General features: G+C 46.6%; 1 protein-coding gene across 1 annotated transcript; it reads right to left on the bottom strand.

Moving 5' to 3' along the window:
- Positions 1-835: 835 nt before the first annotated feature.
- Positions 836-6,701, bottom strand: BARHL2 (BarH like homeobox 2). Its single transcript, XM_070939407.1, has 3 exons — positions 6,107-6,701; positions 3,818-4,043; positions 836-1,148 (listed from the first exon to the last, which is right to left on the bottom strand). The coding sequence occupies exons 1-3, from the start codon at positions 6,699-6,701 to the stop codon at positions 836-838; spliced, it is 1,134 nt and encodes a 377-aa protein (XP_070795508.1).
- Positions 6,702-15,471: the final 8,770 nt, after the last annotated feature.

Below are 15,471 nucleotides of genomic sequence, written 5' to 3'. Positions count from 1 at the left end.
TTTTTTTTTCCCGTCGTTTTTTTTTTTTTTGCCATTTTCAGTCATCAAAATCTCATTCGCTCGCTCGCTCGCTCTCGATATATATTTTGTTAACTCTTGTTGTCATCTAAGCATTTATTTTACTGAACCAAAACAAAACAAAAAAGCAAAAGCAAAAAAAAAAAATTAAAATAAAAGGAAAAGGAGAGGCCTCGGGGGAAAGAATAGTTTTGTGGAGTTCGTTTGTTTCTTAGATCTTTTTTTTTTCCTCTTAAAAACGAATGAATATAAGTCTTTTTCTTTTCTTTCTTTTTGGACAACATATAATAAATAATATATATCACTTCTCACACACCAGCCTGTTCAAAATGTGTATGTAGCATATATACCAATGACCAGAGAGATCCGGAAAATGCCAGTTCGGAGTCAGAAAAAGGTTCGTGAGAATTCGGTGCCAGCTTCTCCGCTCTCCCTCAGTCTTCCTGCGTGTGGGGGAGGGGGGAGGCGTCCTTTCTCTCTTTATGTCCTTCAAGAGTCCTGCCTGGCACTCCGGCTTTTCCCGGCCACCACCCCCAGCCTCCTGAACCCCTTTCCGCCTCCTCCGGACAAAGCGGCGGGGGCTGCTTGGCGGGACTTGGTGCTACGTGTCACTTACGGGATCCAGAGTCTCCGCGCTCTGAGCCGGTCGCTCCTCCGGCTCGGTTTAGATTAGAAGGACCGCTGGATTTCCCGCCCCCTCGCTCGCCTCGGCTCCTTTCTTGCTGGATTGGCTGCTCCGGGGGGAGTGAGGGGGAAATCTGTCGGCGGGGTTGAGGAGGGGGGGAGCCGGGGTGAGGGAGACGCCCAGTGATTTTCTTCACCGCGGGTGAGGGGTCCCTGGAAGGGGGTTGGACAAGGGGTTGAGGGCCGGCTGCCCCCCCGGCCCGAGGCCGTGGATCAGAACTCGGGGCACCAGAGGCCGCTGGAGTTGAGGGTGAGGCGCAGGCGGAGTCCGGTACATGCTACTGTACATGGCCGCGGCAGCCGCGGCCGCCGTGGTGCTGTCCATGCTCCCCAGGAGGCTCGGGTGGTAGAAATAAGGCGACGGGAACATCCGCTGTAGAGCCGAGTAGTTCCCAGCTTCGGCCAGCAACTCCAGCCCCACCGCCGTCTGCCGCTTCCACTTGGTTCTGCAAGAGACGGAACGGAGACACCGTCGGCTGGGCCCGAAAAGGGGGGGGAGGTTAGGGGGAGGGAGCGAGAATCGGGCTGACCACCCCTCCCTCCCGACACAAGTCCTCCACGCGGGAACAGACACGGGCAGAAGAGAGTTTGGCTTGCCTGGATCTCTTTGCGTTCAAGGCCTTTCCTTTAAGGAAGCGCAAGCTGCAGTCAAATCACTGCACTGCTGTTAGGTCTTAAAGCAGAATTACTACTATGGCTGGGGGGTCTCCCAAAACGGCGGGCGCAAGAGGGACACGCGAGGAATCAGAAGGAACTGTCATTGGAAAAACCCTGGGAAACGTTTGCTAGCCAAAGACACACACACACACACACACACACACACACACACACACACACACACACACACACACACACACACAAAGAGAGCCAAACTCTTAAGTCTTGCCGGCCTGTAAGTGACAATGACAGCCGATAAAAACTACCCACGATTCGTTCTCCTTTCAAACATGTAAATTACATTGTTGTCTATGGCCTCCTCAAACCTCTTTTTCATATTCATGTTATTTTCTAATATTAATAAAAGAAGAAAAAATATTTTCTCTCTCCCCCCCTTGTAACGTTTTGTGCTAAAAGATTAATTTAATGCATACAATCCAGCCAGCTATTTAAAAGTCAATTGCTTGGATGGGGGACAATGAAGGAAGCAAAGTCATTCCTCTCTGGAAAACTCCAGAGCATATTCCCAATTTTTACTGACTCTTCCGATCAGGCCAGCCTCCACTAGCCAAACAAGCAAACCCTTAAGCAAACCTTGGGGGGGGGGGGTGGGGGGGGAGCCAGCCTTGCGAGAGTTTCATTATACTCTCCTTCCTGGAGATGGCCTGCGGGCTTGCAAGAAAAAAAGTGAAATCGCTGGAAGATTTTGGACGCTGGAAATTTACAATCCTGAACATTTTAGAATTGTAGAATCTTGTTGCTTTGAGGTATGGGGCGAACTGGGGTGGGTGGGAAACGGAAGATGACTAATTTTCCTTCTGTGGGGAAGACACAGGCCTCCAGATGCAAGAAGCAGCAGCTAAACGCAAATGGGTAGAGATCATCTCTTTCCCTCCCTTCGTGCGAGTACATTGCAAAACACACTGAGACGAAAGATGCCGCTTCTGGACAAGTCCGTTTCCTTCCTTCCTAAAGCAGAACCTGCAGGTTAGTCTCCCTTTGGGGAGAAAAAAAAAAGCTTCGCTCGCTGGCTGTGAGCATTGGTGGGGGCTTTTTTTTTTTTCAGCAGACTGACGACACACCGAGGTAAATCACGGCCGTTACGAAACGCAGCCAAATTAACAAGCGTGGAGCTCCCTGTTTAGCTGGGCTGTAAATGACGCTAATGGTTTCCGACAGAATTAGGGTGGCTGCAACCGTATGAAATGAGACAGAAAATTATAGCAAAGATGACAACTGGACAGAGGTTTCCAGCTCGCGTTTCTTCTGCCCAAGAATTAGAAAAACCCACATTTTGCTCTTATGGGCCCTGCCTCGCTCTCCTGCGTCGTTTCGGCCTCTTCTCTTTAAAAGAATAAGAAAAATAACCCCCGACATTGGCGACTGGACTTCCTTCGCCAGTCTTCGTTTTCCAATCACAGAGATCAGGGATTCAAATGCACTGGAGAAATGAGAGAATGAAACCCGGCACTGAATGACAAATCTGAGCGTCCGAAAACGCCAAACCAGACCGAGTAAGGTGGAGGCCTCCGGAAGGGAATCCCACCGAGCCCAAAACTTATTTAGCTTTTCCCAGAGGCGCTGCCCCGGTTTAAAGCGTTAAAACTCTTCGGCCTTTGCTTTGCTAGCAGGGACGGAGAGAGAAATTCGGCGTGTACGCTGTTCGCCTCTATTTTTTTTTCCTCCTGTGGCTATTCAGACTTCGTCCACCTATCCGCGACAGGAACATGGAAGAGAACAACCTATACGTACAACCGCCTTAACTTGGAACGGTTAACTCGTGTCCTGAACTCGCGCCATTCAATGAATGATAGCTAACTAAGAGTTTCGGCTGAGGTTTGCGTGTCAGCCAAGCTACGAAAGTAAACAAACAAACAAACAAAAACAAACCCACGGCTGCTAACCAAGCCTGCTCTGAGAATGCACCTGCTAGGGTTTTTTCCCTGGACAGAGCCACTGAAATCTTGGCCCGCGGGAAATGGTGAACGTGGGAGTGTGTGTGTGAAGGGGAGGGGAGGGACGGAGATGCAAAGTGAGACGGCCAAACACGGCCCTCCCTAGAAAGGCCACGAGTGGATAACTAAGGAGACAGATTTCCTTTGCCTTTCCAAAGGAAATTGTAGAGCTGCCCCCCAGAAATAAGTCCCTCGGAACTCTGCTTGGAGATCTCGCTCCTATCCAAAGAGTAGGCCCCTTTGAACTCCACGGGATTCCCTTTTGCGTGGGTGAGGCAGAGGACGGCAAGGTTAAAACCACGACCAAGCGTTGCACCCGCACCGACCCGGGAGGCAATTCCACAGCATATAATGAGACTTATTTCTGGGTCAAAGTGGGCCAGACCCGACTGTTTTCAAAGCAGCCCATTCCCGCAGGATTTTCTTTCGAGTCAAGTGTTGTCATTTCCCTATACCTGCCCGCCCCAGCCCCAGCTTTCGTCCCTACCGGTCTCCTGCCCTACCTCCGGTTTTGATACCAGGTTTTGACCTGGGTGTCGGTCAGATTGAGGGCAGCTGCCAAGTCCATGCGATCTTGGACGCTCAGGTATTTCTGCCTCTCGAAGCTCCTCTCCAGTTGGTTGAGCTGATGGTCGGAGAAGGCAGTCCGCGCCTTGCGAGGCTTCTTCGCCCTCACCGGGGGACTGTCCCTGCTGCTGGAAATCTCGCGATCCCCTTCTTCTTTTGCCCCTGAGGAGACACAAGACAAAACCTCGGGGTTAAGGCCGAGGAGGAAAAGCGGCAGGGTAGGGGGGTCGGGGGTGAGGACTAAACCCGCACACAAAACCTTATTAAGCCTGAACAGGAGGTTCCCCTGGTGGGGGATCTTCTGGATCCAAACGGACCGTTCGAAAAGACGGCTTAGGAATCAACCGATTTGTTCGCCTACTTTTGTACAAGGCGGCATAGACCGCAACCACAGCAAGGAATTAGGAAGCTGGGAGTTTAGCTGCGATTCAGCCTCGAACGAAACAGCAGAGGGAATATTTCGGATTAAAAAGTAGCATCATTTCTCTGGAGTGATAACTTCTCCTGTCACACAGCTTCCTAATAATACCCTCTCTTTTTTGTTTTCCCCCCCGGAGGGGATGCTTTTTTTTTTTTTTCCCCTCCGCCGCCTTTCCTCACTTTCTCCCTCGGCCAAATTCAGATTTCCAAGTGCACATCGGAAACGGTTACGATCAAGCCATCGCAACAGCCTGAATACTTGTCCTGGAGTGCTTGTCATCCAGGTACAAAAAAAGAGCCGGATTTCGCAATCCCAGGTGACAGCGGAAATATTACCGGATTTGGTCTGGAATCTTTGAGTCTTATTTGAGGGAGGTTTTTTTTTTTTTTTTAGCTGAAATGTTAGGAAATCGATATGCCAGTCCATCTGTGTTTGTTCGAGGTTTTCTCATCCTCTCCCCCTCTTTTCCCCCCTTCTCTCTCTCCCCCTCGCTTTCTTTTTCTGGGCTCTCGTTGATCTTCCCTGCAGGGAGAACAATAATCTCTCTAATTGACCCACTGGGGAGGTTGGTGCACCAACTAACCAACAACAACAAACCACTAAAAAAAAAAAAAACCCAAACCCTAGACGAAACTCTGCATCTGGTTCTAGACGCTCATATGTTAGTGCTAAAATGGCAAATTGAATAGCAGTCCTATTAGTTACTGCAAAATAGCTGAAGGTTGTAAAATGAGCGAAATGCGTCCTCCCTCATCACAACGTTTCAAAAAAAAAAAAAAACCGCCTTCCCAGTTAAGTGAGATTCCCTTGGTAGTGGGAGGGGGGGGCGTCTTTTTATTTTCCCCCAGGAAGTGGCAGAATCGAGCACACCATGTAGGTTTGAATTTTTTAACGTAACTACTGCACACTCTCTAAAGTATCGCACAAAAACCAACGCTGTAAAATATTGCACAATGCTAACTCTAAAGGAAGAAACATTTCACGGAAGGAAGGAAGGAATCAGAAAAAAAAGAAAGAAAATGAGCCCGATTGGATTCACCCGTTTGGTTTGTTTCCCTGCTTTAAAAAAAAAAAACACATTTTATTATAAATTCTTTAAGAGGTCTGCCTTGCTAATTAAGTGTTGCTAAATCTGTGTGAACTATGTTTAGAAATTATGCATGCAGATCGCATTTTATAATATGCATTTGCATTTTAAAATCTCTAGTAATCCCAGCTGGCATTTTTGGTATTGTTGAAGTGCACACTTGCAGACTCTTTTTGTTCTCCTATCAACTTTTTTTAAAGGGGGGGGGATAGTAGTTTTAGTTTGTGTGTGTGTGTGTGTATACATACATACATACATACATACATACATACATACATACATACATATACATATACATATACATAGCTACATATAAATATATAGCTATATTTATATGAATTGTTCATTTATATGGATTGTCTAATAAAAATTAGAGGGGAAACATTTACGATTCCTGAATTTTTGTAAATAACCTGGTTGTACTTATTGTTTTCTTATGGGACTTAATTTTAATTTTAAATACTATCCAGGTTGCTGGAGCCTCTCCTTAACGGCTTAGCGAATTCGCAGCCAACCTTCCACGTTGGCTCGAAGTTTTCAGAGCTTTCAGAACAAGCAATTGCTGAAAGGGTGGGGGGCGGGAGGAGGAGAAGGGGGTATTAGAAAGCACAGAGGAGCCACCGGGAAGGTCCGAAACGTAAACAATGGAACCCTCGCAACAGTTTCGAAAACCGGAACGCTCGTCAGCGTTTCGAAGCCCCGCCGTCCCCCACTCACCGTGGCATTTCAGCTCATTCTGGGTATCGTCGCGTTTGTCCAGTTTGGTTCTGTTGTCGTCCTGCTCCAGTTTTGGCCTGAAACTTTCGTTGACCGAGTTGCTCTCTTGTTTGGGGGTGGGATGGGGAGAGGAGACGCTGGTGCTGTAAGGGGCGCACGCGGCCAGCGGTTTGCTATCTCCCAAAATGTCTTTAATTAAAAAAGACGACGTGGAAGTCCTGGGGGCCGAGCTACAGGAACCCAATTGCTGCTGCTGCTGCTGCTGCTGTTGTTGCTGGGGCGACGGCTGCAAACTTTTTGGCTGTTGCTGCTCTGGATGTTGGCCGTGGTGAAGATGGTGATGCTGAGGCGACAGGCCATCTTGCGCCAAATGCTGCTCGGGGTGCTCTGCGGTGACCGAGATAGGCGAGGAGGGAGTCGTGCCCACCGTGTCTATTTCCGAACAAGGGGACGGAGTGGCCTGGTTGAGAAAATCCGCCGCCCTGGCCTCGCCATGGGCCGTCCGAAAGTCCCCGTTCATCATAACCGGGCTGCCGGACCTGGGATTAGACAAAATCGTGTCTATTCCAAAACTGGAAGTGCTAGATCCTTCCATGGTGGCCGTTCAAAGAAGCGCCTTCATCCCCTTTTCCTTCCCGACGTCGTTCTCTTGCGCGGACTGGGGTTTGGTTTTTTTTTTGGGTGGCGGTGGGGGGGGGAAAGGGGGGGAAGGAAGGTGCTGGCTGGCTCTAAGGCGATCGATCGACGATTAAAACGCGAACCACCAACCAAATCGGATCAATTATGGACGAAGCGAATCTCTTCGATCAAAATTTAAATGGGGAGGGAGGGAGGGAAGGAAAGAAGGAAGGAGGGAGGGAGGGAAGGAGGGAGGGAGGGAGAGAGAACGAGGCAAACGACGACGAGACGCGCACAGGCACCAAGCGCACGCACGGGGGAAGGGGGGAAAAAAAGAGAGAGAGAGCCAGCAGGAGAAAGCCGCCGAAGCAGGAGGAGGAGGAGGAGGAGGGCAGCCGGGAACCGATTCGGGAGGAAGACGCCAGATCCGCCGCGCCACCCGGTTGGCTCGCTCGCCCTCTTTCCTCCGGCCACACGTGCTCCGCTTATTGTTCAGGACGCCCGCGCCGCTCGGGCAGAAGAGCCGGCATCGCCTGGATGAGCCGCCGGCCGGGGAAGCGGCGGGAAGAGGCTGCTGGGGCTCTCCGGCGGAGGCTTCGCTCGCCCAGCCAAGGAGGCACCGCTGCTTAACGCCGACCGCCTGGCTCCGGGCCGCTCTCCCTGCTCTCGCCCCGCCGCCCAGGAGTTCTTGAACTTTCTTGGAAAGTTGAGGCGTGGCGGAGCAACGCGAGGAGGAGGAGGAGGAGGATGGATGGATGGATGGATGGATGGAGGAGGTGAAGAAGGCTCGGCCGCTGCCCGGTTCTCGCTAGGGCGAGCGGCTCCTCTCGGGTTCCTGCGATTCCACCCGTGACGTCACGGCTCTTCGCCGCTCGCCTGCTCGCCGCTCTTTATCAAACCTCTTTAAGGCTCGGGATTTTCCCCCCATTTTAAAAATATTCCTTATTTATTTATTTGTTTGTTTTATTTAAGGCCGCCGTCGAGTAACGGCCTCTTATTGGTGGACGCGGCGGCCGAACTTGACGCTCGGCGGTTGGCAGCCAATGAGAAGAAGGAAGGAAGAGGAGAGAAGGCGCGGGGAGGGGAAGGGAAGGGAAGGGAAGAGGGAGAACGGGGGGCGGAGGGGGGGGCTTGTCAGGTTTGGGACTGGGACTGTTCTTTTTTAGGATTCCTCCCTCTCTTCCCTTCCCCATTGTTCTATCCGAATATAAACGGGTGGTTATTATTATTATTATTATCTCTGGCATGTCAATAGTCATCAGTTTGGTAGCAGAAATCAAGGTAGGGGGAGAGAAAGAAAGAAAGAAAGAAAGAAAGAAAGAAAGAAAGAAAGAAAGAAAGAAAGAAAGAAAGAAAGAAAGAAAGAAAGAAAGAGGAAGGAGGAAGGAAAGAAGAAGGAAGGAAGGAAAGAAGAAGGAAGGAAGGAAGGAAGGAAGGAAGGAAGGAAGGAAGGAAGGAAGGAAAGAAAGAAAGAAAGAAAGAAAGAAAGAAAGAAAGAAAGAAAGAAAGAAAGAAAGAAAGAAAGAAAGAAAGAAAGAAAGAAAGAAAGAAAGAAAGAAAATATTTGCGTGTAAGAAAGAAAGTATGCGAGATTTCCAGTTGTGAAGTCTTGTGTATACGAGATCGCTACAAAAGTAATATACTGCAACCGATCTCTTTCCTCATAAGTTAAAACGCAGGGTTATTTTAGGGCTTCCTCCCATTATATCCTTCGGAAGACCAGAAACGTTTGTCCCCGCAGTCCTAGGCAAGAGAAGCGACCCAACCTCATCGAAGAACGAGGGAAATAAGAGCGGGGTCGGGCAAAACGTCCCTTGGAGCCAATTGGGGGAAAACGCCTTGGCTTCCTTTCCTAAGGGACGGGGGAAAGGAAGGGGCTCCTGTGGGAGTGAAGGGAAATCTCTGTCTAGAACCGGCCCTATTTATTTGGAGAAGACTTTAAGAGAGGTGGGAGACGGCAGTGGCCAAGCTGGGGGGGTCCTTCTTCCTGCATGCGACTTTAGTCTGTGGCTTAGCTGCAACCACCGGCTCTGAGTCTTCATCCAGAGAGTGGTTTCAACCATCCATCCATCCATCTCCAACACACGCACACACCTCCTTCTCCTCCCGTTCTTGGCATGCCTTTGCCCGGCTGCTATTCCCAGCGCCTCTTTATTTGCAACCGACCCAGTTAGGGCCGACACGCCGCGCACTTCGGGAGAAAGCACGGATGGATCTCAGCTTGCGTTCCTCTGTCTCTAAGAAGCCGCGGCGGTTCGAACCTGTCCCTTGTTGAATGTCAGGGTAATGGGAAGTGCCAGTGACAAGACGCCGTATTGCTCCTCCTGATTAAGTACCGTCAACCTAATTAGCAGAGCAATTATAAGGTGCTAATGAATGATTCAAAGTTCGGCGAGTTGTCTTTTACTCCGAATTACGCCTTTAAAAAAAAAAAAAAAAGGAACCGAGGAACCGAAGGGAAAAGCGAATGTTCCTGCAAGGAAATCGCTTGTATCCCTTTCTCACCGCCTGCCTTTCTTTCCTCCAGTCTCTGGTTCTTTTCTTTCCTCCCCCCGCAACGTTTAAAAACCTTTCGGTTCCAGAAAGAATCGGACGAAATCTATTCGTCTAAAATTAGATACGTAGTGCGAATTGAACATTTAATAGATAGGGGTTGTGTGAGGGGAGGAAAATGTATATTTTCATTTTTAAAAATAATAATAATAATTGAGATAATATAATTTCAAGGAGTTGGACAGAAGTAGAGTTTGGCACCTGCCTCTTTTGCAAGTGAAAAGAATGAGCTTGGAAGTTTCTCAAGGCCGGTAGGTAGGTAGGTCAAGATTTGGGAGAAGAAGTGGGGAGGGGGAATCGATGAAGTTTCAAGGGACCCCTGTCGGTTTAAAATATTCTTCTGACATTCCTTGGGTTGGCGGTGGTATGTCTGTGCGTTGGAAGAAGGGAAGACCAGAGAAAAGGAAAAGACAAGTCAGCCTAGGAAAGAAGCAAAATAATACCTGAATTATTCGAAACAGATCTGGGGAGGTTTTCTCATCAGCCGGCTGTCAAGGCAAAGCCGACTTCGGACGACTTCTAGCTGCTCGTTGAGCCCCATTGCGCCGTGTGTCGGCGCCTCCATATAGCTTGCGCCCCGGTGTTCTCCCCCAATGACCCTCTCCTATCACGGGCCAAGCTGAGAGAGGCTTGGCATTATAGTGTGTGAATTGCTGGCTGCGGCGGGCAGCCGCCGGGAAGTTCGGCATTGTTGCCCCTTTGGTGGTATTTTGCCAAGGACAAACAAGTGGTGAAATTCAGACCTTTACCCTTTTAAAATGAATAAAAAAAGAGAAAGGGCGGAAGTTATTGGGAAAGGGAGAGAGGCAGAGAATTGCAATTTGGCTAGAACAGCGTGAGTCTTTTTACCCTTTCCTCTTTTCAACCCTGAAAGATCTATGCCAACACACTTGCTATTGTGGATCGATTTCCCTCCGAAAATATTTTTCCAAGTAAGGGATAGGTAACGACGTTCTGTATTTCCAACGTAGGCTATACGGTATTTTCCTTTCCCCGTTGGTCCAAATTGAAATGTATTTAAACCGGTTCAGTACTATCCCTTCAGAACTAAATTCTTTGAAGTATTCATTGCCTGGGTATAAACATTTTCTTTTTGGAAAATAAAGAAAGAAACAGGCAAGAAGCGAACGTAATTGAATTGAGAAAAGCGGAGATTGGTCTGCCATCTATTTCTCTCTCTGCGTTTGTTTTAAAAGTCTGCTCTAAAAAATTCACAGGCGATTTGCCTTTCAGACTCCGAAGATATTAGAAATGTTGACATATAAAATACCTCCTTCAGGATGGGAGCGTCCGCAAAACGAATAGAGAGGGAATTGGAGAAATAAGCATCTTTAAAAGCTGCCCACTTTATCCCTGCTGAAATATTTATGGAGATGGACGTTTTATTGGGGAGGACTTTTAAAATGCTTCAAAGGGAAAGTTTGCAACTGAAAAGTTCAAAACAGGATCCTTCAGAAGGCAGCACTTCCTCCAGAAGAGATGCCAACATTTGGGATCTCTGGTCTTCTGAGGAGCAATGGGTTTGCTTGTAGTCAGGCCAAATTTACCATCCCTTGATGGCAACGCGGGACAGATTTGAAACCGAGGTTTTGTTTCGTATTTCTCTCTGAACACAACGCGGGCGGTATAATTCAGAGCTCAGGGAGTGGATATGGCTTATTTAGGAGAAGACGTCGACATTGTTTCAACCGGATATGGGGTTTGGTGGACATTTTGGGAACTGCTATCCAAAATCTTTATTTATCACAAAACCTTACGTGGCATTTGTGTGCTTTTCACATTCATTTACCTCCCGATAGGAGAAAGTAGGGGGTGGGGAGAGTGAAAAAATATTAAGATTGAATAAACTAGTGATTTACGTACATTTGTGGATGCAGACGGCTATAGAGCTCATCATTTTGTTTGTGCCTGGGGTTATTGTGAATATAATCTTGTGGATTCACTCTGTGGTTTGTTCGCTTATTTGTTTCTTTGTTTCCTCTTTTTAGGATAATTACTGGACACCACAGGCAGCCAAGGAAGTTTTGCTATTTATATCCAAATCTGAACCTCCATCTCCAGTGCTTGTAGCTAAAGGAGAACCCCCACTGTTCACTCTTCCCTCCCAAATTTGGATTAACCTAGTTCTCTAATTTATTTACTGTAGAGAAAAATATGATCAATGGTCTAATTTCATCCCTGGTCATTTGTGCCAACTACACAATCCCAGGTATGCTGATTCAGAACTAACATCCATTAAATTCTCTCTCAGGCAACTGTGCACAAGATTGCAACTTAAACATGCTCAGGAAGAGAGAATTCTGTTGGAGCAAATAAAGTTGCCTCCTCTATTTAAACACACGTTGTGATAATCCTACACTCCCCCCCCTTTTTTTTTTTTTTGCAAAATACACTCGCTAACAGGAAATGCTTTCCTTGAGCTTTTACTTTCAAATTTGCACAATGCATACCATTCCATCCTGAAACTTACTATGCTCCTTATGTCAAACCGAGTCCTATATCCCAAGAAAAATAGAGACCAGTCTTTATCCAACTCTATAAATCCTCTTAACAGACATTAGTTTTTCTAAAGTAATGATTTCAAAAAATTATTTAAATCTTACAATAACAAGAAAAAAGTGTTGGAAAGGAAAGCGATTTTAACGAGAGCTCCGGGCACGTACGGTAATAATATGTGGCTGCTGCGTCTCCTCTTTTTAAAATAAAAGTTTTGGGAACCGCAATCCAAATTGGAGAGCCGCAATTACACATTTTGCCACAAGGCGGCGACAATAGAGGCCTCTATTGTCTTCAGAAAGCTCTTGATCTGACTACGAAGAGGTACTTTTAAAGCCTCTTTCCCCCCCACACACACACACACACCGCCCCACTAGTTAAATATGTCTAGCAAAGAAACAAAAGCGTGTGCTTTTAAATCAGCATTTCACAATCTTTGTGAGTTTCAAGAAAATTTAAATAAGAGGCAAATTTCTCAATGCATATTTTAAAATCCTGATCAAAGGCATCTCTCTATTAAACCGGCTCAAAAATCACAAAATATTGTCATGTTCCCAAGATCTTCTGGATATCCAAGACAATAAGCAGAATCAAAATTATTTATTCTTTTGGCTATTGTTCCTTTTTGGACAGCCAAAAGTTTTTGCCTGGCACTGAGTCCCATAACCCGCTGTTATAGAATGTTTTGAGTACATTCTATAGGACAAATTGTCCAATATTCATGTTAGCTAAGTTGTTGATTAATAACAATTTACAAACCCTGCCTGTGTGAACTTATTTGCCATTAGGCAAAAACTTTTTGGACCTGGCTTTTTATTATTAATGGTGGTTTTAAAAAAAGGGGGGCAGGAACTTATTTTGGGTAGGATGCAATATGAATATAAATTCCTTCAAAAGATTCTGGGTGAAAGATTCTGATTTCAGTGTAGATTTTATTCCATGTGTGATACTTAAACGAATGTGGTCATACAAACAGTCCTCATCATTGCTTTAATGTAAGATACCCATTCAATCAGTTTTAATTCATCTTTTCCCAAGGTGTGTGTGTGTGTGTGTGTGTGTGTGTGTGTGTGTGTGTGTGTGTGTGTGTTGCAAATCAGGTGGGCTCCAGGATTCCTTGACAGCATTTTTGGAAGTGGTTTGTGATTGTCCCTTCTTCCAAGGACTGAGAGTAAGAAAGATCCTAGTTTGAAACTTGAGTATCTTGATGGAGATCCATCACATACAGGACCAGGAATTAATCAGTTGATTAACTCCTATTAATTTATTGGAAAATTATTAATTAATTAATTAATTAATTATTAATTTATTGGAAATAAATTAATATATGTTACCGGTAATTAGTTAGATGAGGTTGGAGGGATGACTTTTGGATTTCAGCCACATAGAGCAATCCCTGCTTACTGTGACACAATGTGTTCCAGATTGTGTAAATTGCCTTTCCCTAACCCAGTGTCTTCCATATAACTCTAATATATTATGGAAATTATAGCCTAGCAGATTTAGAGGATACCAAGTAGGGAAAAACAATGTGGATGTTAGTTAAATGAGCTCTTAGATAATTCCAGTTCTCTGATTTTACAGCCAAAAGTTTCTAACCCATACATTTCTACAAGCTGTGGATTGGAAGGAGAGGGGGGAGCATGCTTTCTTTTCCTTTAGGAACTGTTCAAACAATTATAAACCTTCCTAAGTTTTTCCTCTCTGACGGTTGCTCATGGATAGATCACTACCAGGCAGCATCCATGCATAATAGCTGTTCTTAGCTGTGGCTCCTTTCTTGGGACGGTTTGCTAATCAAAGCACTTAAACGAGAAGCCAATTTCGAACCTTTGTCCGACACGTTTTTACGAGGAAAACTCTTAATTGCATGTTAGACTCAGTACTTAAATGCCAGCAAAACCCAACAGTCAGAAGTTTTCTTTGTTTCTATCTAGTAGATTTAAGAATGGAAGGAAAACCATCTCTCCTCGTTTAGGGGGTCCTCTGACGGGGTTCCTCATCAGCCTTAGGTAAAAGATTGACAGTATCCTAATTTAGCACCGTGTAGGATTTCCCGGGGCACAGGAAATATGTGGTCCAATCTGTGCATAGTTTCCTTCATATTAGACGCGCAATCTATGGGGGGGGGTCCCCTTTCAGGGCTCCTTGCTTTATTTGTCCTTTTCCCAACTTTTCTCCAGGAAGCCTTTTCCCTCCGGCACACAAAGGGCTGATCCTGTGGAAGCTGAAGGGACCCTTTAAAAAGTCCATTCATCCAGGACAGCTGAGACCAGCTGAGATCCAGGACAGCCCCATCGCCTATCAGGACATTTGCTAGATTTTGCTTGGGCTGCTAAGGACAGAAGGAAACCGATCTTCAAGAGATAATAAATGTCCATGGATATTCATATACGCCTTGACTTGGGGAATACACAGAGCTGCCCAGAGCGTCTGCTTATTTTGCCTAGTGGGAGCTCCTCTTCCAGCCAAGCGTGCCTAACTTGGCCTGCCTGCCGGGAAGACGAGGGGATGCTCTCCTAGGGGACGCTCTGCTCATCCCGGAACACTCTACCGATTTGCTGGTCATAAAGTCTTCTCTCAGTTATCACTCCTTCCTCTTAGATGTCTGCCTGGATAAATAGAGGAGGCGGCAGAAAGCAGGAGGAAGAGGGAAAAGCAGAGAGAGAGAGCTATCTTGGCCCAACGTTAATTAACAAAAAGCTAATTAAAACTGCACTTTGAGCGCTAATCAATCACTTTATTAAGCCGGGAATAGTAACTGGAACAAATTGAATGCTACCAGTTGGAGCATCATGCTATCGAACTGTCAGGGTCGATGAAGGGATGAGGGACTGAGGTTGAGCCAATCGATTCTTGCCCGATTGGTGTTGACCGAGGTCAACGAGACACTGAGGTGGATGGAATCGCTGGTCCTCCTCTCCCCCTGCCCCCAACCCACCCCCCAGCAAAAGGAAAAAACAGGCCTGCAGAACGTGGGAACTGAGCCAACATGGGAGGTTCCTTGCCAAGCATTACTGCCAACTCAAAGGCCAACAAAGAGAATGGCAATGAGACAATGAATGGCAATTGATCCCCAGTGAAGGACAAAGCATCCCATGGGAAACTAGGACTCCATCAGAGTTTTGCCATCAATAGTGAAGAGTATCCACCCAGAACAGATTTTTGGGACCCGTCAAACAGAAAGGCAGTGGAATCAGGGAATCTATTTACCAAGAATCATTATCCACTGCATGGACATCCATGGTGAGGGGCAGTCCCTTCATCCTGGCACCAGCCCAGTTGGAGTCTTCTTTCCATCTCCCAATGATGAGTTTAGGATTGGGCTATGGACATTTTCAAAGCTGTCCAGTCTTTGGAGGAGGGTCTTCCCTAAATTCCAGAAAGGTGAAACCAGGGCTCGCATTATCTCCATCAAACAGAGATAAATTGAGTCGAAGTTTGATGCATTAAAATGGGATTGGTGGGGTGGGTGGGGGAAGAGTGTTATTGCCTGTAGTTGCATTTCCTACCCATGCTTTTTCCCTGCCTTCACTCAGAAGTAGGCCCCCTTGAGTTCAAAAGGACTACATCCCAACGAATGGCAGTTTAGATATATATGGGGTCCATCATTCTTCCTATTTACTGTATGTTGACATCATCTGGCTTGGGCTGTTTTTCCAGTTCATATTATGAGAAGGGTGTCAACAGAATAACAG

This window comes from Pituophis catenifer, unplaced genomic scaffold (genome assembly GCF_029215685.1).
Source record: "Pituophis catenifer annectens isolate HBS135680 unplaced genomic scaffold, rPitCat1.0.hap2 SCAF_3, whole genome shotgun sequence".
Classification (NCBI taxonomy): domain Eukaryota; kingdom Metazoa; phylum Chordata; class Lepidosauria; order Squamata; family Colubridae; genus Pituophis; species Pituophis catenifer.
The sequence above is the reverse complement of the archived record's forward strand: the minus strand, read 5'-3'. Positions and strand labels throughout refer to the sequence as shown.